This window comes from Eleutherodactylus coqui, chromosome 3 (genome assembly GCF_035609145.1).
Source record: "Eleutherodactylus coqui strain aEleCoq1 chromosome 3, aEleCoq1.hap1, whole genome shotgun sequence".
Taxonomy (NCBI): Eukaryota; Metazoa; Chordata; class Amphibia; order Anura; family Eleutherodactylidae; genus Eleutherodactylus; species Eleutherodactylus coqui.
The window spans coordinates 27,790,469-27,816,089 of NC_089839.1; the positions used below are offsets into that span (position 1 = coordinate 27,790,469).

The 25,621-nt window shown below is 42.1% G+C and overlaps 1 protein-coding gene across 1 annotated transcript; it reads right to left on the bottom strand.

Annotated features, from left to right (window-relative positions):
* Nucleotides 1–1,444: 1,444 nt before the first annotated feature.
* Nucleotides 1,445–22,086, bottom strand: LOC136620547 (gastrula zinc finger protein XlCGF57.1-like). The gene is made up of 7 exons (XM_066595395.1): nt 22,049–22,086; nt 8,010–8,152; nt 7,731–7,898; nt 7,525–7,648; nt 7,314–7,411; nt 5,450–5,501; nt 1,445–3,400 (listed from the first exon to the last, which is right to left on the bottom strand). Exons 2-7 carry the CDS (start codon nt 8,085–8,087, stop codon nt 2,340–2,342), a joined length of 1,581 nt encoding a protein of 526 aa, XP_066451492.1. The 5' UTR covers nt 8,088–8,152; nt 22,049–22,086; the 3' UTR covers nt 1,445–2,339.
* Between the last annotated feature and the right edge of the window lie 3,535 nt (nt 22,087–25,621).

Consider the following 25,621-nt stretch of genomic DNA (forward strand, 5'->3'; position numbering starts at 1 on the left):
CGATTTGATACACAGAATATATCGCACTCCAGCCTTTTTGCATAATATAGGTGTAAGGAATAACCCTGCCAGTGGAGGAGCATGAACAACTAGTGGTAGTGAGACTCTTGTATATCGCAAGAAAATTGATAGTGCAGCATTGGCTAGATGAGTTCTCCCCTACAGTGAGGGAATTCACGGATAAAAGCCAATCAACTCTTACCATGGGAAAAGGGCATATACTTTAACCCTTTCCAATCCACTGTCTGATGTCCAAAGACATAATGATTTAAGACTGTACAGCTCCAATGTTGGATGACATCCGTCGGGGTTCTCTTACTGTATATTGCTGGCCTCTCTGCTGTCTGAGCCTATTCAACGTGTCACCTCATGCAGTACTGCTTTTAGCCAGCAGATAGCGCCGTTGTATAACGGCAGAAAAAGAGTAAGACCCCTAGGAAAACCAGGATAGAAATTGGATTGGAAAGGGTTAAACGTATAGCAGGACACATACAGTAAGATATGGTCCAAATGGTTGGATGCATTTTGCTTGGCACAACTGAACTTGTTCATCAGGTAAACCTGAGTGTACAAGGGAAACGATATTTAGGCTATAGCGTAGTCACAAGAGACAGCAAAGTAGGGACCCGTGAAATAATCATAAGGCATATATCTAAATGTATCTGGTTGACTGTTATAGTAAAGTAGTAGCAAGAATGGGCAGTAGAGGCCCTCAGAGTGCAGATTATTGCTTTTGTTTCTTTAACCTGAGCCTGTCTGAAAGGGTTAACACCTATGGGTGTGACAGGAGCTAACATAAAAGGAGTAGATTCTGTCACACACTAGAGAGACGTTGGCTGAGAGAGACAGAGAGGCGGTGAAGGAGCCGCGTCAGGAACTAGGAGCCCGAGGTCTAGCACAGACCAGTGAGAAGTGACAGCTTAGCAGAGCTGGAAGGGCTGCAAGCTGGAGGTCCAGGGTGGACCAGCAGAGGCCTCGAGTTGGACAGGGATGACAACCCTCAACTCTCACACAAATTATATGGACTGTGGTATGCTGTATCCATTTGATGTGCCGTGAAATAAAGCTGGCAGGTGCCAGATCTAAAGAAAATCCACGTCTGCTGAGTGTTATCTATACGTGAGGTGCGCCATTTCTGGTCGGAGAGGTCTGTGATCCGCAGGCAAGGAACCCCAACTTGCCACACTGTTTAGAACCTTTGCTATTGTATTTCTACATTAGATTGTGATATAAAGCTGTTGTACATATATGGGGTATGGGTAAGTATAGTATTCACTACTGAAGTGTGGAGTTAAAAGATAATCTGACAGGATTTAAAGCTCTACAGACTAATTTTCCTGTTGTTTACTAAGGATGCTGAAGGATCTATATACGGTATACACAAGAAAGACTCAAGGGAGAAGTTGGTGGTTGCAACGATTTTTGTTTTATTTTTTATCTAGGTTTTTGTTAAATAAGAAAAGTGCTGAAAATACAAATAAAAAATACTGAACATATTAAAAAAAGCAATATTGTAGAAGAACCTGAAGGGAGCAGTTCCTGGGAAGAAACCCACCAGCATAGAAGTTGAAGCTTTTTTTTCATGGAGCAATGGGCTCAAGTTTCTCCTTGCCGATATGCAGAACGCATCAGAAGTTATCGGAAATGTTTATGCAGTTATTGATGCACAAGGGAGAGTGCCATACCTGATAAAGGTTCATCTTCTTTTGCCTCACACAGACATGTGATATTGGATCACATTTCTTAATAAATAAATGACCAAGTATTATATATTTTTAATTTGGCTCTCTTTATATACTTCAAGACCTGTGTGAAAATCTGATGTAGCTTTAATTCAAATATAAGCAGAGATATGTATAACTCTGAAGGGTTCACAAACGTTCAACACCACATAGGTCCTACAATGAACCTCCAAAGCTATAACACTAATCTGAACATTAACCCTTTGCAATCCAATTTTGGATTCAGGGTTTCCTAGGGGGTTTTTCTCTTTCTGCCATTATACAACGGCACCATCTGCTGGCTAGAGCCAGTATTGCAGTATGTGACATGCTGGAGAGGCCCCTGACAACAGAGCAGCCATTAATATACAGTAAGAATACCCTGCCGAACGTCTTCCGACATCGGAGCTGTACAGCCTTCAATCAGAATGTCTTTAGACATCAGACAGTGGATTGGAAAGGGTTAAAAAAAGATTCTCCCCTGTATGAGTTGTCTTACGTTACACATGAAGCAATTTCTAAGAAACATCTCTCTCATTCTGAATATGAAAACTGTGTCTCCTGTGTGACCTCAAGTGTTTAACAAGAACTGTCTTTTGAGTAAAATATATTCCACATTCAAGACACAAAAACATCTTCTCCTTTGTGTGAATTCTCATGTTCCACAAGAGAGGATTTTTTGGTAAAACATTTCCCACATTCTGGACATGAAAACAGATTCTCTCCTGTGTGAGTTCTTAAGTGTTTCACAACATAGGTTTTTTTACTAAAACATTTTCCACATTCAGGACATGAAAATGGCTTTTCTCCTGTGTGAGTTCTCTGATGCTTAAGAAGAATTGATTTTTGACCAAAACATTTGCTGCATTGAGGACATGAAAACGGCTTCTCTCCTGTGTGAGTTCTTAGATGTTCCACTAGATAAGATTTTTGTCTAAAACATTTCCCACATTCAGGACAGGAGAATGGCTTCTCTCCTGTGTGAATTCTTAGGTGTGCCACAATATAGGACTTTTGTGTAAAACATTTCCTACATTCAGGACATGAAAAGGTCTTCTCTCCCGTGTGAGTTCTCTGATGTCTAACAAGAACCGATTTATGTCTAAAACATTTTCCACATTCTGGACATGAAAATGGCTTCTCCCCTGTGTGAGTTCGTAGATGTATCAGAAGACGTGATTTCTTGTTAAAAGATTTGCCGCATTCTGAACATGAGAATGGCTTCTCTCCTGTGTGAATTCTCAAGTGTTCCACAAGAGAGGATTGTTTACTAAAACATTTCCTACATTCTTGGCATGAAAATGCTTTCTCTCCTGTGTGAGTTCTTAGATGTGCCATAAGATTTGATTTCTGATTAAAACATTTCCCACATTCTGAACATGAAAATGGCCTTTCATCTCTGTGAATTTTCTCATGCAAGGAAAGTTTAGATTTCCTTTTAAAATATTTCTCGCGCTGCAATAGTTCACCTTGTTTACACCCAATGGTGTGTTTTATGATCAGTGATTGATTAGACAAAGGTTTCCTGTGAGATACGATATCAGTGGACCGCTCTCTGCAGTGAAAGCCTAAAGGTACATTAGAAGTTACTGAATTTATTTGTAAGGTTTTGCTATCTTCTGCTTTATGTTGCGGAGATACACTGAGATGTCCATGGGAGATTCCCATCCACTCTACACCTGGAAAAAGAAACAAAAGTTTTTTTCTTTATTTTTCCAAATTTTGGTTATACCAATACATCTGCTGGGGCACAGTTTAATTAGTATTACCTTCTGTATTCACCTAAATAAGCTACAGGCCATAATCATACAGTCAGAAGGAGGAGCTGTGATCTCCTCCATTATAACTGTGTGACAGGGGCTGTGTGATTATCGTCAGCAACTGTGATAGCAGTGTCTGTGTTTTTCTGTAGGCAGTTTCAGTGGTAGATCCAAGCAATAGCATCTCATAGACTGAGAATCTGACTAGAAAATTAATGCATAAGCCCCAGGTAGATCTGAACTGATCAGAATTGAGATTGCATGACTGTCTAGGAAGAAAGAGGCTGGTAGTTGCAGACAGAAAGGAATAGCTTACCCAGGTAACACTAGCTCACTTATATATACAGAGGAATAGGTAATGAATGAAAAAAAAAAAATCACTGGAGTGTCTTTTTCATAATTTTTAATTGCGGAGATATTTTCACTGACTTTGGGTATTGCAGTGCACAATTTAGTTAGCTGTAATGTGTGTGAAAAGCTAATTGTAACATGGCTGGATTTCTTACTGGACCTCTTAATATGTATCAGTGGTTTGTGGATTCAAGAAATGTGTCCTCAGAGTATGAGGATGAGTTGGAGACAGGCTGTATGGTGATTTAAAGGGGTTATCTAGACGGCACCCGCCAGGACGGAGAAGTGGCTTCTGCTTCCGATGTATCTCGAGATTTTGCAACTACAAGCGTAGCTCTCATTGATTTCATTGAGAAATGCTCCTCCAATTACAAGCGCCAGCCACTACACAAGGGTCAGAGCAGCGGTTTCCACTCCGTCCCTAGTGTACTCTGGCAGGCGCTGCCTAGAAAACCCCTTTAAACTGTTCAAGTACCTGTATGTATGTGTTATGTATTGTGTAAAGTATTACACGTGCCAGGTCTTAAGCCTGTATGAGCAGTCATGAAATGTGCAACATCTTCCATAGGTGTAATTTTGACATTATTAAGAAGTGTTCAAATCCTGCATACATTGACTGACATCCCTCGCGTTCATGCGCCCCACAATAGTGTAGTGGCCAGATTGGTACTGCAGCGCAGCTCTCATTTAATTCGGTCATTAAAAGAAAAAATATTAAAAGAAAAGTCTCAGAATCCCCCTTTAAAGAGAGATGTACTCATAACTTTGTAGCAGAAAATAAATAGAAAGTGAGTACGTAAGCCGCCTCCTCTGAGTCGAAAGGAAACCAATAAGAATTCTCAACAGAAGGAAGTGAGAAGATAAATATGGGCTGTAGACACAGATGTCCAAGAATGAGAGATCAGACGAGAAGGGGAGGGGTTAAAGGGGTTCTGTCACTAAAAAAGAAAAATGCTATACTTATCTATTCCTCCCCCATCAGTCAACTTACCAGATGTTCACCTCTCCTATCTTCTCCTGTCTCCTGCAGTCCGGGGTGGGAGGGTCACTTCACCTCCAGCTGCCTGATTTCTCTCCTTCCTGTGAGGTTACGTACATTTGCATTTGGTTGGCAGTCGTCTGCCTGCCAACCAATGAACGTTACGCCACAGGCCAGCAGGGGGACTGCCTATCTTCTTCAGAGATTGTTCAAGAGAGCTATCTCTGAAATAGATTACAATTCCTTCCTAGGCAGTGAAGCTACAGCACAGGGATGTGACCTTCACTGACCCAGCCGGAAGGAATTTGAGATATGCAGCCCTCATGACAAGCTGGTCCCAGCCTACAGTGAGCTGACCTGGGGCACTGGAGAAGCTCAACCAGGAGAAGATGTAATAAGGAGACAGACAGGGAAGGAATAGGTAAGTTTAGATAATTTTTTTTTTTAAATGACAAAACCCCTTTAAAGGGGTTTTCTGACAACAATATTTGATTTTCAGAATGTCATCCTATGCATTTCTGAGCACCTACAAACCCCTAAAACCCCTTAGGAAATTCAGAAAACATCTTCCTCCACTTTCTATCAGATATACCATTAATGGAAACATTGTTCATAGAAGATTAATGAAAGGCTCTTACCATTTACTGATATAGGATTGCCAACTCCACTCATCGTTCCACCAGAAATGTCCTGTGAGAATCCCACAATAAGCAATGGACAAAAAGAGAAAAAAAAAACTAATTTATCTTCTGTCCGGGCAAAGGTCCAATATTTCTAGACGACATGAACCAATCTGCCCTAAAAGAAGGATCTGCTCAAGCGGGGTTCAGACCACATCCAACCACATATTTTACACCTCACTTCACGAAAGGATCAGCGTCTAACTTGTAGTAGATGTTCTGCTAATTAACACCAGTTCTGAAGTTATTCAGCAACATCACAGCTTTTACAGAAAAGAAGCCTTTTATCACCACTGGTGACTGAACCAACCTCCTTTCAGTCAGAATGCAGCCGCTCTTGTTTTTTGTAGTGACTTTACTGTGAAAAGCTGCTCATAATATTCTTACATTAAAGGGGTTCTGACATTAAAAAAAAAATTTTACTCACCTTGCCTGGCTAGGACCGATCGCCAGGCATGTGTCCTCCAGCCGACATCTTTTCTGTGGCTTGTAGAAGCAGAGCAGGAGGGGTCAAAATGACCTCTTCCTGTTCTGCTCTGTCCGTCAGCCACTTCCGAGGTGAACGGACGGGCCACCCACAGCAAGCACGTCACAAGCAGTGCTTGCTGTGGCCGGCCCGTCCGTCCTGGCTGAACTCCGAGATTCTGCGCATGCGCAGTGGAGACGCGGCCCGTCCTGACTCCTGTCAGAGGGCACCTCTCCACTGCGCATGCGCGCGATCCCGGAGCAGCGCGGTTCGTGGAGGAAGAAGAGGAAGAGCAGCGCCTGCTGGGAGATGACCCCCCGATGTCAACAACAACAGGAGACAAGGTAAGTATTATGTTTTTATGTTTTAGCCGCCATTAAACCATGGGTTCCCTGGGTCCATTAGGCAGACCAGGGAACAATGGCTGGTAAAGCATAAAAACATTATTCGTGTCAGAACCCCTTTAAGGCTGGCTTCCCACAGGCAAGAAAATCGGACAAGATTTGTGTGTTGGAGATTCTTTTGAATGGGGTCAATGTGGGAATCAAATCGCGGTATGTCCTATTTTGTGCGTGCTCCCACATTGCACCACCCATTAATTTCAATGGGACTGGTGGCAGCACTGCATCATGTTCAAAGTGTATGTGATCCGAGGTCTCCCATTGAAAACAATGAGAGCCGCAGTGGATGCAAGGCTGTGTTCACATAAAACCCTCTGGCATACTCAGGGATTTCACATCCACATAGATGGCGAGGGCGATATTTGGCCACGATTCACAGCCCGATATCGCCCTTGCCCGTGTGAAGTTAGCCTTAGATATTTGTACAGTTTTACCATGTCCCATTAGAAGTTGCTTCCCAGGGCTAAAGAGGTCTCATTACTTTATAAATCTTTCCTCATCACCGCAGTTCTCCAGACCTCTCATCACTCATCCTCTCTGTACCTCACCCAAATCTGGTACCCACACTGAGCTGCTCATTCTAGATGAGGCTGCACTGATGTTCTGTGAACCATTAAGATCATGTATCTAACTAGTGAGCCAATAACTCAATACATCATAGTATTCTACCTTGAAAGCAGCTGACTGGCATTGTGCTGTCAGTCTATGGTTTACATCTACGCTGCAGAACTTTAAATTTGTCCACACTGAATCTCCAAACAGGTGAAAGTTTATGAACCCTGCAGTATGTGTTTTTAATGAAACCAGAAACCATTTGCAGCCGCTACCAACCACAGCCAACAATAACCCAATGACATAGAGCACACAGTAAACTACACTGCTGCCAGAGAAAATTAGTAGAATGCTTCATTACATCAGTCTGTAGAGGATTTACAGAAATCTCAGCTTCATCTACCTGATGATCCGGTGGGACATGTTCCTCTTCCTCTGGACAATCCTGGGAATATAGAGGACTGGGACATCCCTCGGGGGGATTTCTCTGACTGGATCCATCTATAGGAAATAACCAGAGAGACTGAATACATTATATATCTGATGATCAGATGATGGGGAGTCTAGCCGACCCTCAAAACAGTCCCCTACAATCAATGAAGATCTCCTCTTACCCGGTGATATGAGGGGCTGTGTATCCTCCATCATGACGTCCTTGTACAGATCCTTGTGTCCTTCCAAATACTCCCACTCCTCCATGGAGAAATAGACAGTGACGTCCTGACACCTTATAGGAACCTGACACACACAATATACCGTCATCCTCCAGACTCCTCCCTTGGCTGTATTATATAATGCCCCCATTCCCAGCAGCGCTCACCTCTCCGGTCAGCAGCTCAGTGATCCTGTGGGTAAGTTCTAGGATCTTCTGCTCATGTATCAGTGAATGAAGTGAAGGCTCAGTGATGGGGCTCTGGGTCCGGCTCCGTCCTCCTGACACATGGGGGGTCACACACTCACCAGACCACTTCTTCACTACCGTGTAATCCTGTGGATGGTGAGACACTGATCACTACATGGAGGCTAAGAATCCTTCACCTTTCCCGTCATTCCCCTGTTTATTACTAGAGATAGGAGTGACATCATGTGAACCTCTCACCTCCCCAGTTATCCAGTAGATGATCTCCATGGTGAGGTCTAATATCCGGGCAGCCATGTGGTCTCTGTCCTTCTCCATCCTTGGTGGGTCATTGATGGAAAGGACCGTCGTCTTTATCAGTGAGAGTCCTGTGCCTAAGGAGCCTGAGGGCGACAAGGACATCTTCCATGACGGGTCTCACTACTAGGGGATTATTGGAATTAGTGGCAGCATACAGGTGATTTTAGATTACTGATTATAATATGGCATGCTACATACAGGGGGCAACTGACTAAAAACTACAGGGTCACACAGGATACACTGCAGGGCACCACATACAGCAGCCGGTTCTCATCTTCCAGGACACTATAAATCTCCACCTTACCCTGAAGTAATGCCCTGATCCTCCAAGACATTAGCAGGAGTTTCCAATACAGATCTGCTCAACAGAAAGTCCCTTTCCACCATCTATTGTTTATCACCACCTTACATCAGTCCAGATTAGAAGACATCGCTCCGGTAATTTCTGCTTTTAACAATTTTTCTTTTTATTCACTAAATTACATTTGAAAATGACTTTTTAGGTCCTCAGACTACTGGTGAGAAATACAACCAGCTATTTGCAGGACACCACGGACCTACTGAACAATCTGTCAACCGTAGGTCCCCTCCTCAATGGCACCATCCTGGCCCCCATGGATGTAGAAATCTTATATTCCAAAATCCCACACGAAGATGGACTAACCGCCTGTCAGCCCCACCTTGAGCCCAATAGGGTTGCTTTTGAATCGGTGATACAACTCATAAGATTCATCCTTACACACGATTATTTCTCCTTTGGCAAAGAGCTATTCCTGCAACTCACCGGGACTGCCATGGGCAGAAAAATGGCACCGCAATATGCCAAACTTTTCATGGCAAAACTAGAGAGTGACTTTCTGGCCTCCTGCCCCAGAAAACCATTGGCCTACCTCCACTACACTGATGACATCATAATCATCTGGACCAACACCGAACAAGAACTAATAAAATTCCATGAAAGATTCTTGCATGACTGGGAAGTATAAGAAATCTATACCACAGATAACACTGCTGGCCTGGTGACCCCCCGACACTAATTCAGGCACCATAAAACATTCACATCTTTATCAGTGGACTATTTAAGCATTTATTTCTCTACTCATTCTGTTCTGGTATTGTTTTTAAGTGCAAATTAATCACATCATATCTGTGCCTTGTCATATGTATGCATGTGTGTATATATATATATATAGTGAGGGATTAGCATTTAGGATCGGTAGCAACCTGGACATAAGCAGTCAGAGACAGTGACACATAGGTACGGGTGGTGGGGAGCGAACCAGACGACCTCTGCACACTTTGCGCCAGGAGAGCATTAGTCTCGGCCTGAGCTCTCAATTGCCTCCTCATGGATCTTTTGCTGGATCGCCGCCACTTGTTGCTGCTGGACCAACGCTTGCTGTTGCTGCACGTTCATTTGTACCAGCTGCTTTATCAGTTCCTCCATCTTGGCTGTATCTGCTGGCTGTGCCGTTGCAGCTTTCACCCAGGACATGGGGGGTTACCGCACTCTCCAGTCAATCTCTCTTGGGCGGTTGCCCTTAGCAACGGTTCTCCAGCTGCAGCAAAATGTCCATTAATTGGTGTATGTCTCTTTAAGACCGCTGCCCGCATCCAAACACCATATGTGAGGGATTAGCATTTAGGATCGGTAGCAACCTGGGCATAAGCAGTCAGAGACAGTGACACATAGGATAAAGTCTTTAGTCCAGGCTTTGCCTGGGTTTATTTCCAAGCAAACAAAAGCAAAATACAGGCCTTAACATCAGGCAAACATAACATAAATCCTGCTCGTCTGAGCACTTACTATACATGTAGCGTCCCTGTCTACACACTGTTAACAAATAGCTCCTGCACACAGCCAGCCAGGACTCTCAGACCTGCAAAGGTCTCAGCTCTCCTGCTGGCCCTGTAGGCCCAGGCTTTATATGGCCTGGTACCAGCCCCATCTGGTACGTGGGAGTGACCATCCCACCCTTCACTTTGGTCACTCCAGGAAAAGCCGGCCCGGATTATGCGGCTTGGAGCCACTTACTCACTACAACGTGCTAGTGGCTTAATGCCACTAACACTAAACTGCCGGCTTCCTCCACCGAGCCCAGGCTGCTCGGTGGCATGCATCTGACCAAGTGCTCCCCAAGGCAGCATAGGAGAGCATCCTCGGTGACACATACCTGCCCTCCAGCACCTTGCCGGTCACTGTCTCACATACCCTCCCCCTTTGTTCGAGCCTGTGGGGTCGGACACCTTTCGCTGTCATGCAATGCGTCCTTGATAAGGCATCGGCATTGCCCTGTAGCTTTCCGGCCCTGTGCTCTACCGAAAAACTAAAGTTTTGAAGGGTCAGGAACCATCTAGTGACTCTGGCATTTCTTTCTTTTGCCTGTGACATCCAAGTTAAGGGGGAGTGGTCTGTGATCAGCCTGAAGTGCCGACCTAGCAGGTAGTATTTTAGGGATTCCAGGGCCCACTTGATGGCTAGGCACTCCCGTTCAACAATACTGTAATTTTTTTCCGGCGGCGTGAGCTTCCTGCTCAGATAAATTATGGGATGTTCCTCTCCTTCTACTTCCTGGGACAGAACTGCTCCCAGTCCCACATCGGACGCGTCTGTTTGGACAATAAATTCTCTTTTAAAATTGGGTGTGACTAACACTGGACGTTTACAGAGGGCCCGTTTTAACTCTTGGAACGCCTTTTCTGCTTCAGGGTTCCACTTGACCATGACTGACTTACTGTTCTTGGTCAAGTCTGTTAGGGGCACTGCTATGCTCGCAAAGTTTTGCACGAACCGCCTATAGTACCCTACAATGCCTAAAAAGGCTCTCACCTGCTTTTTAGTTGTGGGTTGTGGCCAGTTCTGAACGGCTTCAACTTTATTGACCTGGGGTTTTATAATACCCCTACCTATTATATACCCCAGGTATCGGGCTTCTTCAAGACCCAGGGCGCACTTCTTTGGGTTTGCTGTGAGCCCTGCTTTTCTAAGGGAGTTCAGTACTGCCTCTACCTTGGGTAGATGGCTGTCCCAGTCTTCGCTAAAGATGATGATATCATCTAAATATGCTGACGCATATTGCCGATGGGGTTTGAGTATGATATCCATCAATCTTTGGAAGGTTGCTGGGGCTCCATGCAAACCGAAGGGTAGGCAGATGTACTGAAACAACCCTTCTGGTGTGGCAAACGCAGTCTTTTCTTTCGTGCTCTCTGTAAGGGGAACCTGCCAGTAGCCTTTAGTAAAGTCGAGAGTGGAAAAGTACCTGGCATGACCCAGTCTCTCAATCAACTCGTCCACTCTCGGCATTGGGTATGCGTCAAATTTTGACACGTTGTTTAGCTTCCGGAAGTTGTTACAGAAGCGCAGAGAGCCATCAGGTTTTGGTATCAGCACGATAGGGCTGGACCATTCGCTTTTCGACTCCTCAATTACTCCGAGGTCTAGCATTTTCTTGACCTCCTCTGAGATGGCTCATCTGCGGGCTTCTGGAACCCTGTACGGTTTCAACTGAACCTTTACCCCTGGTTCAGTTATAATGTTGTGTTTTATGACACCAGTACGCCCTGGTATATCAGAGAACACATCTGAATTACGCTGTATAAATTCCCTCGACTCTTGTTGTTGGGATTTGGACAGGGACCCTGATACGCACACCTCTGGGACCGCACCATGGGGGGTGCTCACTGCAGTCAGGGCTTCTCTGTCCTTCCATGGCTTAATTAGGTTTACATGGTACAATTGTTCTGGTTTCCGCCTACCTGGCTGGTATACCTTATAATTTACCTCTCCGACTTTCTCAATTATGTCATAGGGCCCTTGCCATTTTGCTAGGAATTTACTTTCTAGGGTGGGCACCAACACTAGTACCCGATCCCCAGGGTTGAAGGTTCTCACCTTGGCGGACCGGTTATATACCCGGCTTTGGGCTTCTTGAGCCTGCTGTAAATGTTCTTTAACAATGGGCATGACCGCTGCAATTCGATCTTGCATGAGGGAGATGTGTTCAATAACACTCCTGTAGGGGGTGGACTCGTGCTCCCAGGTCTCCTTAGCTACATCAAGGAGCCCTTGGGGATGTCTACCATACACTAATTCAAAGGGAGAGAACCCAGTGGAGGATTGTGGGACTTCACGGATTGAGAACATCAAATATGGCAGCAGACAGTCCCAGTCCTTCCCATCCTTATTGACTACCTTTTTTAGCATGCTTTTCAGGGTCCTATTAAATCTCTCAACCAGACCATCCGTCTGTGGGTGGTACACCGACGTCCGTAAGTGCTTAATATTCAGCAGCTTACACAATTCCTTCATGACCTTTGACATAAAGGGGGTTCCTTGGTCCGTCAGGATCTCTTTTGGTATGCCCGTGCGGGAGAACATGTGAAGTAGTTCCTTTGCAATACCCTTGGATGACGTATTGCGTAAAGGAACGGCTTCGAGGTAACGGGTGGCATAGTCTACAACCACTAATATATGTTGGTGACCCCGGGCAGACTTTACCAAGGGCCCAACTAGGTCCATAGCGACCCGCTCAAACGGCACCTCTATGATGGGCAAGGGCACTAAGGGGCTCCGGTAATGGGGCATAGGAGCTGTTATCTGACACTCCGGGCACGACTCACAGTAACGTTTTACATCACCATGTACCCCTGGCCAGAAAAAACGCTGAAGGATGCGTTCCTTAGTCTTTTCGCTGCCGAGATGACCTCCCAGCACATGCTTGTGCGCTAGGTCTAAGACCATCCTGCGATAAGACTGAGGTACCACCAGCTGTTCCACCACCTCCCCACGGACCTTGTCAACCTGATACAACAACTCTTGATTGACTGCCAGGTGTGGAAACACAGTATCAGCCCCCGGGAATTGAGTACTTTAACATTTTCCCTGGCCTTTACTAAGGTGCGGTCTCGGAGCTGCTCAGTTCCGAAATTGGCACGTGAGACCTCTAAGTCAGGCATAGCAACCACTTCGTCCTGTACCTCTGTCTCACCCGCTAGTACTGTTAAGGGAAAGTTATCCCCATCCTCTGGGGTCACCCCTACTGCTGGGACCGTACCCTCAGGGTCAAACGGTTCTGGACACACATCATGTACATTTGTATTATCATGAACCTTATTTGCAGACGACCCTCGGTGTCGCCACAAGTCCCAAAATAGGGGAAAGTCTCTCCCGAGGATCACGGTGTGCATTAAAGATTTCACGACGCCCACCTCATGGGTGAGAAGGCCACACGAAGTATCAAGTCTTACAAGGGCAATAGGGTACTCCTTGGTGTCCCCATGCACACAAACAACCCCCATGCGACGGCCGGTGAAGGTTGTGGGGTCGACCAGGCCGGAGTGCACCAGCGTAACCAAGCTCCGAGTCCAGTAGAGCTGTCACCGCAAAGTCATTCACCTTTAGGTGACATAATGATCGATCAGTCTCTGACGCAGTCTCTGCAGAACATACTGGCCGTGCGAACATCGACCTCCGCCGGGCAGAGTCACAGTCCATTGGTTCCACGGTAAGTGGACAGTTGGCAGCAATATGCCCGGGCTCACGACAGCGCCAACATAGTACGGGGCCCCGGTCCCCTTGGGGTTCTACCCGGGACCGGACTGTCCAGTTGGGACTCCTCTTTTGTCCCACATGATCCCCCTCTGAGCCGCCTCCCTTTGGGACATTTTTGACACCCCTTACATACGGAACAGTCTTACCCGGTGCTCCGGCCGACTTGCTGTTCCCGGGGTTGGAACATCGAGGGGGCACGGCTTGCAGTAAGTCCTCCGTGGCTTTATACCTCTCGACGAGGCTCACGAGTTGGTCCACGTCCTGGGGACCTCCTTGTCCCACCCAGCGCTGGATTGCGGGGGGCAGCGAGCGTATAAACTTATCCAGAACCACCTTCTGTACGATCTCTGCCGGGGACGACTCCTCCGGCTGCAGCCACTTTCTCACCAGGTGGAACAGGTCGTACATCTGGGAGCGAGCTGGCAGGTGGTCAGCAAAAGTCCAGGCATGTACGCGTCGGGCCCGCACATGGGTGTCCACGCCCAAGCGTGCCAGGATCTCACCTTTGAGCCTATTATAGTCCTTGGCATCCTGCTCACCGAGGTCAAAGTAGGCCTTTTGGGGTTCTCCCGTCAGGAAAGGCGCTACTGCCTCAGCCCACTGAGGCGCCGGTAACTTCTCCCTCTCGGCCACTCTCTCAAAGACCGCGAGATAGGCCTCGATGTCATCGGTGGCCGTCATCTTTTGTAAGGCCGTCTGTACCGCGGTACGGGTGGTGGGGAGCGAACCAGACGACCTCTGCACACTTTGCGCCAGGAGAGCATTAGTCTCGGCCTGAGCTCTCATGGCCTCCTCATGGATCTTTTGCTGGGTCGCCGCCACTTGTTGCTGCTGGGCCAACGCTTGCTGTTGCTGCACGTTCATTTGTACCAGCTGCTTTATCAGTTCCTCCATCTTGGCTGTATCTGCTGGCTGTGCCGTTGCAGCTTTTACCCAGGACATGGGGGGTTACCGCACTCTCCAGTCAATCTCTCTTGGGCGGTTGCCCTTAGCAACGGTTCTCCAGCTGCTGCAGCAAAATGTCCATTAATTGGTGTATGTCTCTTTAAGACCGCTGCCCGCATCCAAACACCATATGTGAGGGATTAGCGTTTAGGATTGGTAGCAACCTGGGCATAAGCAGTCAGAGACAGTGACACATAGGATAAAGTCTTTAGTCCAGGCTTTGCCTGGGTTTATTTCCAAGCAAACAAAAGCAAAAGACAGGCCTTAAAGGGGTTGTCCCGCGGCAGCAAGTCGGTCTATACACTTCTGTATGGCCATATTAATGCACTTTGTAATGTACATCGTGCATTAATTATGAGCCATACAGAAGTTATCAAAAGTTTTATACTTACCTGCTCCGTTGCTGGCGTCCTCGTCTCCATGGTGCCGACTAATATTCGGCCTCCGATGGCCAAATTAGCCGCGCTTGCGCAGTCCGGGTCTTCTGCTGTATTCAATGGAGCCGCTCGTGCAGAATGCCGGCTCCGTGTAGCTCCGCCCCGTCACGTGCCGATTCCAGCCAATCAGGACACTGGAATCGGCAATGGACCGCACAGAAGAGCTGCGGTCCACGGAGGGAGCAGACCCCGGCGGCCATCTTCAGCAGGTGAGTATGAAGACGCCGGACCGCCGGGATTCAGGTAAGCACTCTCCGGTTTGTTTTTTTAACCCCTGCATCGGGGTTGTCTCGCGCCGAACGGGGGGGGGGGGGGGGGGGTTAAAAAAAAAAAAAAACGTTTCGGCGCGGGACAACCCCTTTAACATCAGGCAAACATAACGTAAATCCTGCTCGTCTGAGCACTTACTATACATGTAGCGTCCCTGTCTACACACTGTTAACAAATAGCTCCTGCACACAGCCAGCCAGGACTCTCAGACCTGCAAAGGTCTCAGCTCTCCTGCTGGCCCTGTAGGCCCAGGCTTTATATGGCCTGGTACCAGCCCCACCTGGTACGTGGGAGTGACCATCCCACCCTTCACTTTGGTCACTCCAGGAAAAGCCGGCCCGGATTATGCGGCTTGGAGTCACTTACTCACTACAACGTGCTAGTGGCTTAATGCCACTAACACTAAACTGCCGGCTTCCTCCACCGAGCCCAGGCTGCTCGGTGGCACGTATCTGCCCAAGCGCTCCCCAAGGCAGCATAGGAGAGCATCCTAGGCGAGATATACCTTCCCTCCAGCACCTTGCCGCTCACCGTCTCACAATATATATATATACACATGCCTCTTCGGATCTATTTCATTATGCCTGAGGAAGAACCCTGAGAGGTTCGAAAGCTCGCTAAAACATCATGTATTTTTGTTTTCCATTAATAAGTATCATATCTACAAGATTACTTGGTTTGTCTTAATGAGAACAATCACACTTTGAGTTACAACACTGATAATTTTCAGCTCATGTGGAAATACACCGTCTTATATATATACACACTGTATACAACAAAATAAATACATTATATATACACACACACATTATATTAACTGTATAATATAACTATTACATACATTATATATACACACACATGTATTATATAACTATATACACCCTCTAGTACATATATACACTGTATACAGAATTATACATACATTATATATATACACCTGTATTATATAACTATATACCCCCTCTAGTACATATATACACTGTATACAGGATAATACATACATTATATATAAACACCTGTATTATATAACTATATACACCCTCTAGTACATATATACACTGTATACAGGATAATACATACATTATATACACACCTGTATTATATAACTATATACACCCTCTAGTACATATATACACTGTATACAGGATAATACATACATTATATACACACACCTGTATTATATAACTATATACCCCCTCTAGTACATATATACACTGTATACAGGATAATACATACATTATATATGCACACACACCTGTATTATATAACTATATACACCTCTAGTACATATATACACTGTATACAGGATAATACACACATTATATATACACACCTGTATTATATTACTATATACCCCCACTAGTACATATATACACTGTATACAGGGTAATACATACATTATATATACACACCTGTATTATATAACTATATACCCCCTCTAGTACATATATACACTGTATACAGGATAATACATACATTATATACACACCCCTGTATTATATAACTATATACACCGTCTAGTACATATATACACTGTATACAGGATAATACATACATTATATATACCCACCTGTATTATATAACTATATACACCCTCTAGTACATATACACACTGTATACAGGATAATACATACATTATATACACACCTGTATTATATAACTATATACACCCTCTAGTACATATATACACTGTATACAAGATAATACATACATTATATACACACCTGTATTATATAACTATATACACCCTCTAGTACATATATACACTGTATACAGGATAATACATACATTATATATACACACCTGTATTATATAACTATATATACCCTCTAGTACATATATACACTGTATACAGGATAATACATACATTATATACACACCTGTATTATATAACTATATACCCCCTCTAGTACATATATACACTGTATACAGGATAACACATACATTATATATACACACCTGTATTATATAACTATATACACCTCTAGTACATATATACACTGTATACAGGAGAATACATACATTATATATACACACACCTGTATTATATAACTATATACACCCTCTAGTACATATATACACTGTATACAGGATAATACATACATTATATATACACACCTGTATTATATAACTATATACACCCTCTAGTACATATATACACTGTATACAGGATAATACATACATTATATATACACACCTGTATTATATAACTATATACACCCTCTAGTACATATATACACTGTATACAGGATAATACATACATTATATATACACACCTGTATTATATAACTATATACACCCTCTAGTACATATATACACTGTATACAGGATAATACATACATTATATACACACACCTGTATTATATACACTATATACCCCCTCTAGTATATATATACACTGTATACAGGATAATACATACATTATATATACACACCTGTATTATATAACTATATACCCCCTCTAGTACATATATACACTGTATACAGGATAATACATACATTATATACACACCTGTATTATATAACTATATACACCCTCTAGTACATATATACACTGTATACAGGATAATACATACATTATATACACACACCTGTATTATATACACTATATACCCCCTCTAGTACATATATACACACTGTATACAGGATAATACATACATTATATATACACACACCTATATTATATAACTATATACACCCTCTAGTACATATATACACTGTATACAAGATAATACATACATTATATACACACCTGTATTATATAACTATATATACCCTCTAGTACATATATACACTGTATACAGGATAATACATACATTATATACACACCTGTATTATATAACTATATACACCCTCTAGTACATATATACACTGTATACAGGATAATACATACATTATATACACACACCTGTATTATATACACTATATACCCCCTCTAGTACATATATACACACTGTATACAGGATAATACATACATTATATATACACACACCTATATTATATAACTATATACACCCTCTAGTACATATATACACTGTATACAAGATAATACATACATTATATATACACACACCTGTATTATATAACTGTATACACCCTCTAGTACATATATACACTGTATACAGGATAATACATACATTATATATACACACACACCTGTATTATATAACTATATACACCCTCTAGTACATATATACACTATATACAGGATAATACATACATTATATATACACGCCTGTATTATATAACTATATACACCTCTAGTACATATATACACTGTATACAGGATAATACATACATTATATACACACACCTGTATTATATAACTATATACACCTCTAGTACATATATACACTGTATACAGGGTAATACATACATTATATATACACACCTGTATTATATAACTATATACACCTCTAGTACATATATACACACTGTATACAGGATAATACATACATTATATACACACACCTGTATTATATAACTATATACCCCCTCTAGTACATATATACACTGTATACAGGATAATACATACATTATATACCCACCTGTATTATATAACTATATACACCTCTAGTACATATATACACTGTATACAGGATAATACATACATTATATATACACACCTGTATTATATAACTATATATACCCTCTAGTACATATATACACTGTATACAGGATAATACATACATTATATATACACACCTGTATTATATAACTATATACCCCCTCTAGTACATATATACACTGTATACAGGATAATACATACATTATATATACACATCTGTATTATATAACTATATACACCTCTAGTACATATATACACTGTATACAGGATAATACATACATTATATATACACACACCTGTATTACATAACTATATACACCCTCTAGTATATATACACACTGTATACAGGATAATACATACATTATATATACACACCTGTATTATATAACTATATACACCCTCTAGTACATGTATACACTGTATACAGGATAATACATACATTATATACACACACCTGTATTATATAACTATATACCCCCTCTAGTACATATATACACTGTATACAGGATAATACATACATTATATATACACACCTGTATTATATTACTATAAACACCCTCTAGTACATATATACACTGTATACAGGATAATACATACATTATATACACACACCTCTATTATATAACTATATACACCTCTAGTACATATATACACTGTATACAGGATAATACATACATTATATACACACACCTGTATTATATAACTATATACACCCTCTAGTACATATATACACTGTATACAGGATAATACATACATTATATATACACACCTGTATTATATTACTATAAACACCCTCTAGTACATATATACACTGTATACAGGATAATACATACATTATATATACACACCTGTATTATATAACTATATACACCTCTAGTACATATATACACTGTATACAGGATAATACATGCATTATATACACCCACCTGTATTATATAACTATATACACCCTATAGTACATATATACACTGTATACAGGATAATACATACATTATATATACACACCCACCTGTATTATATAACTATATACCCCCTCTAGTACATACACACTGTATACAGGATAATACATACATTATATACACACACCTGTATTATATAACTATATACACCCTCTAGTACATATACACACTGTATACAGGATAATACATACATTATATACACACCTGTATTATATAACTATATACACCCTCTAGTACATATACACTGTATACAGGATAATACATACATTATATATACACACCTGTATTATATAACTATATACACCCTCTAGTACATATATACACTGTATACAGGATAATACATACATTATATATACACACCTGTATTATATAACTATATACACCCTCTAGTACATATACACTGTATACAGGATAATACATACATTATATATACACACCTGTATTATATAACTATATACACCCTCTAGTACATATACACTGTATACAGGATAATACATACATTATATATACACACACCTGTATTATATAACTATATACACCCTCTAGTACATATATACACTGTATACAGGATAATACATACATTATATACACACCTGTATTATATAACTATATACACCTCTAGTACATATATACACTGTATACAGGATAATACATACATTATATATACACACACCTGTATTATATAACTATATACACCCTCTAGTACATATATACACTGTATACAGGATAATACATATATTATATATACTCATCTGTACTATATAACTATATACCTCCTCTAGTACATATATACACTGTATACAGGATAATACATATATTATATATACACATCTGTACTATATAACTATATACCCCCTCTAGTACATATATACACTGTATACAGGATCATACATACATTATATACACACACCTGTATTATATAACTATATACACCCTCTAGTACATATATACACTGTATACAGGATCATACATACATTATATACACACCTGTATTATATAACTATATACACCCTCTAGTACATATATACACTGTATACAGGATAATACATACATTATATACACACACCTGTATTATATAACTATATACACCCTCTAGTACATATATACACTGTATACAGGATAATACATACATTATATGTACACACACCTGTATTATATAACTATATACCCCTCTAGTACATATATACACTGTATACAGGATAATACATACATTATATATACACACACCTGTATTATATAACTATATACCCCCTCTAGTACATGTATACACTGTATACAGGATACTAAATACATTATATATACACACCTGTATTATATAACTATATACACCCTCTAGTACATATACACTGTATACAGGATCATACATACATTATATACACACCTGTATTATATAACTATATACACCCTCTAGTACATATATACACTGTATACAGGATAATACATACATTATATATACACACACACCTGTATTATATAACTATATACACCCTCTAGTACATATATACACTGTATACAGGATAATACATACATTATATATACACACCTGTATTATATAACTATATACACCCTCTAGTACATATATACACTATATACAGGATAATACATACATTATATATACACACCTGTATTATATAACTATATACCCCCTCTAGTACATATATACACTGTATACAGGATAATACATACATTATATATACACACCTGTATTATATAACTATATACCCCCTCTAGTACATATATACACTGTATACAGGATAATACATACATTATATATACACACCTGTATTATATAACTATATACCCCCTCTAGTACATATATACACTGTATACAGGATAATACATACATTATATATACACTGTATACAGGATAATACATACATTATATACACACCTGTATTATATAACTATATACACCCTCTAGTACATATATACACTGTATACAGGATAATACATACATTATATACCCACCTGTATTATATAACTATATACACCCTCTAGTACATATATACACTGTATACAGGATAATACATACATTATATATACACACCTGTATTATATAACTATATACACCCTCTAGTACATATATACACTGTATACAGGATAATAAATACATTATATATACACACCTGTATTATATTACTATATACCCCCTCTAGTACATATATACACTGTATACAGAATAATACATACATTATATATACATCCTCTAGTACATATACAGACTGTATACATGATAATATTCACACCTGTATTATATATCAGCAGCCTGATTCCTCCAGGACCTTTGGTGATGTCACAGTCATGTGATCATTACATATATTGGATAGTTGGTGGGATTGATAGCCGCTGCAGGACCTTTCAGAGATCACATTAGTCACGTGACAGGTTGTGGCGTCTTCACTACTTTAGTCCTCGCTCATGCAGATCACATGACCGTGACATCACCAAAGGTCCTGCAGTGACAAGGCTATAACGTGTACAGGTAAATGTGTGCCCGGCCCTCGGACTAGTTCTCTCTATAGACCACCCATCAGCGGAGCCGCAGGTTAACCCTTTCCAATCCAATTTGTATTTGGTTTTGCTAGGGGGCTTACTCTTTTTCTGCTGTTATACAACGGCGCTATCTGCTGGCTAAACCCTGTACTGCATGAGGTGACACGTTGGATGGGCAGCATCCGACAGCAGAGGGGCTGGCATTATACAGTAAGAGAACCCCGACAGACGTCTTCCAACATCGGAGCTGTACAGCCTTAAATCATAATGTCTTCAGAGGTCAGATGGTGGATTGGAAAGGGTTAAACAATTCTTTACTAAACCTTACCCTCCAGCTGAGCCCCTCTTCACATCCGCTGTCTTATCTATATATATGCTGAACCCGGGGGGCGTACACTGTATATACAGCCTGCACAGTAGAATCGCTGTCTTATCTATATATATGCTGAACCCGGGGGGCGTACACTGTATATACAGCCTGCACAGTAGAATCGCTGTCTTATCTATATATATGCTGAACCCGGGGGACGTACACTGTATATACAGCCTGCACAGTAGAATCACTGTCTTATCTATATATATGCTGAACCCGGGGGCATACACCGTATATACAGCCTGCACAGTAGAATCGCTGTCTTATCTATATATATGCTGAACCCGGGGGGCGTACACTGTATATACAGCCTGCACAGTAGAATCGCTGTCTTATCTATATATATGCTGAACCCGGGGGCGTACACTGTATATACAGCCTGCACAGTAGAATCGCTGTCTTATCTATATATATGCTGAACCCGGGGGGCGTACACTGTATATACAGCCTGTGCAGTAGAATCGCTGTCTTATCTATATATATGCTGAACCCGGGGGCGTACACCGTATATACAGCCTGCACAGTAGAATCACTGTCTTATCTATATATATGCTGAACCCGGGGGCATACACCGTATATACAGCCTGCACAGTAGAATCGCTGTCTTATCTATATATATGCTGAACCCGGGGGGCGTATACTGTATATACAGCCTGCACAGTAGAATCGCTGTCTTATCTATATATATGCTGAACCCGGGGGCGTACACTGTATATACAGCCTGCACAGTAGAATCGCTGTCTTATCTATATATATGCTGAACCCGGGGGGCGTACACTGTATATACAGCCTGTGCAGTAGAATCGCTGTCTTATCTATATATATATGCTGATCCCGGGGGCGTACACTGTATATACAGCCTGCACAGTAGAATCGCTGTCTTATCTATATATATATGCTGATCCCGGGGGCGTACACTGTATATACAGCCTGCACAGTAGAATCGCTGTCTTATCTATATATATGCTGAACCCGGGGGCGTACACTGTATATACAGCCTGCACAGTAGAATCGCTGTCTTATCTATATATATATGCTGAACCCGGGGGACGTACACTGTATATACAGCCTGCACAGTAGAATCGCTGTCTTATCAATATATATGCTGAACCCGGGGGCGTACACTGTATATACAGCCTGCACAGTAGAATCACTGTCTTATCTATATATATGCTGAACCCGGGGGCGTACACTGTATATACAGCCTGCACAGTAGAATCACTGTCTTATCTATATATATGCTGAACCCGGGGGCGTACACCGTATATACAGCCTGCACAGTAGAATCGCTGTCTTATCTATATATATGCTGACCCCGGGGGGCGTACACTGTATATACAGCCTGCACAGTAGAATCACTGTCTTATCTATATATATGCTGACCCCGGGGGGCATACACCGTATATACAGCCTGCACAGTAGAATCACTGTCTTATCTATATATATGCTGAACCCCGGGGGCGTACACTGTATATACAGCCTGCACAGTAGAATCGCTGTCTTATCTATATATATGCTGAACCCGGGGGCGTACACCGTATATACAGCCTGCACAGTAGAATCGCTGTCTTATCTATATATATGCTGAACCCGGGGGGCGTATACTGTATATACAGCCTGCACAGTAGAATCGCTGTCTTATCTATATATATGCTGAACCCGGGGGCGTACACCGTATATACAGCCTGCACAGTAGAATCGCTGTCTTATCTATATATATATGCTGAACCCGGGGGACGTACACTGTATATACAGCCTGCACAGTAGAATCGCTGTCTTATCAATATATATGCTGAACCCGGGGGCGTACACTGTATATACAGCCTGCACAGTAGAATCGCTGTCTTATCTATATATATATGCTGATCCCGGGGGCGTACACTGTATATACAGCCTGCACAGTAGAATCGCTGTCTTATCTATATATATGCTGAACCCGGGGGCGTACACTGTATATACAGCCTGCACAGTAGAATCACTGTCTTATCTATATATATGCTGAACCCGGGGGCGTACACCGTATATACAGCCTGCACAGTAGAATCGCTGTCTTATCTATATATATGCTGACCCCGGGGGGCGTACACTGTATATACAGCCTGCACAGTAGAATCGCTGTCTTATCTATATATATACTGACCCCGGGGGGCGTACACCGTATATACAGCCTGCACAGTAGAATCGCTGTCTTATCAATATATATGCTGAACCCGGGGGCGTACACTGTATATACAGCCTGCACAGTAGAATCGCTGTCTTATCTATATATATATGCTGAACCCGGGGGCGTACACTGTATATACAGCCTGCGCAGTAGAATCGCTGTCTTATCTATATATATATGCTGAACCCGGGGGCGTACACTGTATATACAGCCTGCGCAGTAGAATCGCTGTCTTATCTATATATATGCTGAACCCGGGGGGCGTACACTGTATATACAGCCTGCACAGTAGAATCGCTGTCTTATCTATATATATACTGACCCCGGGGGGCGTACACCGTATATACAGCCTGCGCAGTAGAATCGCTGTCTTATCTATATATATATGCTGAACCCGGGGGCGTACACCGTATATACAGCCTGCACAGTAGAATCGCTGTCTTATCAATATATATTCTGAACCCGGGGGCGTACACCGTATATACAGCCTGCACAGTAGAATCGCTGTCTTATCTATATATATGCTGAACCCGGGGGCGTACACTGTATATACAGCCTGCACAGTAGAATCGCTGTCTTATCTATATATATGCTGAACCCGGGGGCGTACACCGTATATACAGCCTGCACAGTAGAATCGCTGTCTTATCTATATATATGCTGAACCCGGGGGGGGCGTACACCGTATATACAGCCTGCACAGTAGAATCTCTGTCTTATCTATATATATGCTGAACCCGGGGGGCGTACACTGTATATACAGCCTGCACAGTAGAATCGCTGTCTTAT

Coding starts and splice junctions, on each gene's coding strand:
- LOC136620547 (XM_066595395.1), bottom strand. CDS start 8,087: ATGGAGAAGGACAGAGACCACATGGCTGCCCGGATATTAGACCTCACC. Junction 7,899..8,009: donor TCTACTGGATAACTGGGGAG/GTGAGAGGTTCA, acceptor CACCATCCACAG/GATTACACGGTAGTGAAGAA. Junction 7,412..7,524: donor ACAGCCCCTCATATCACCGG/GTAAGAGGAGAT, acceptor TATTTCCTATAG/ATGGATCCAGTCAGAGAAAT.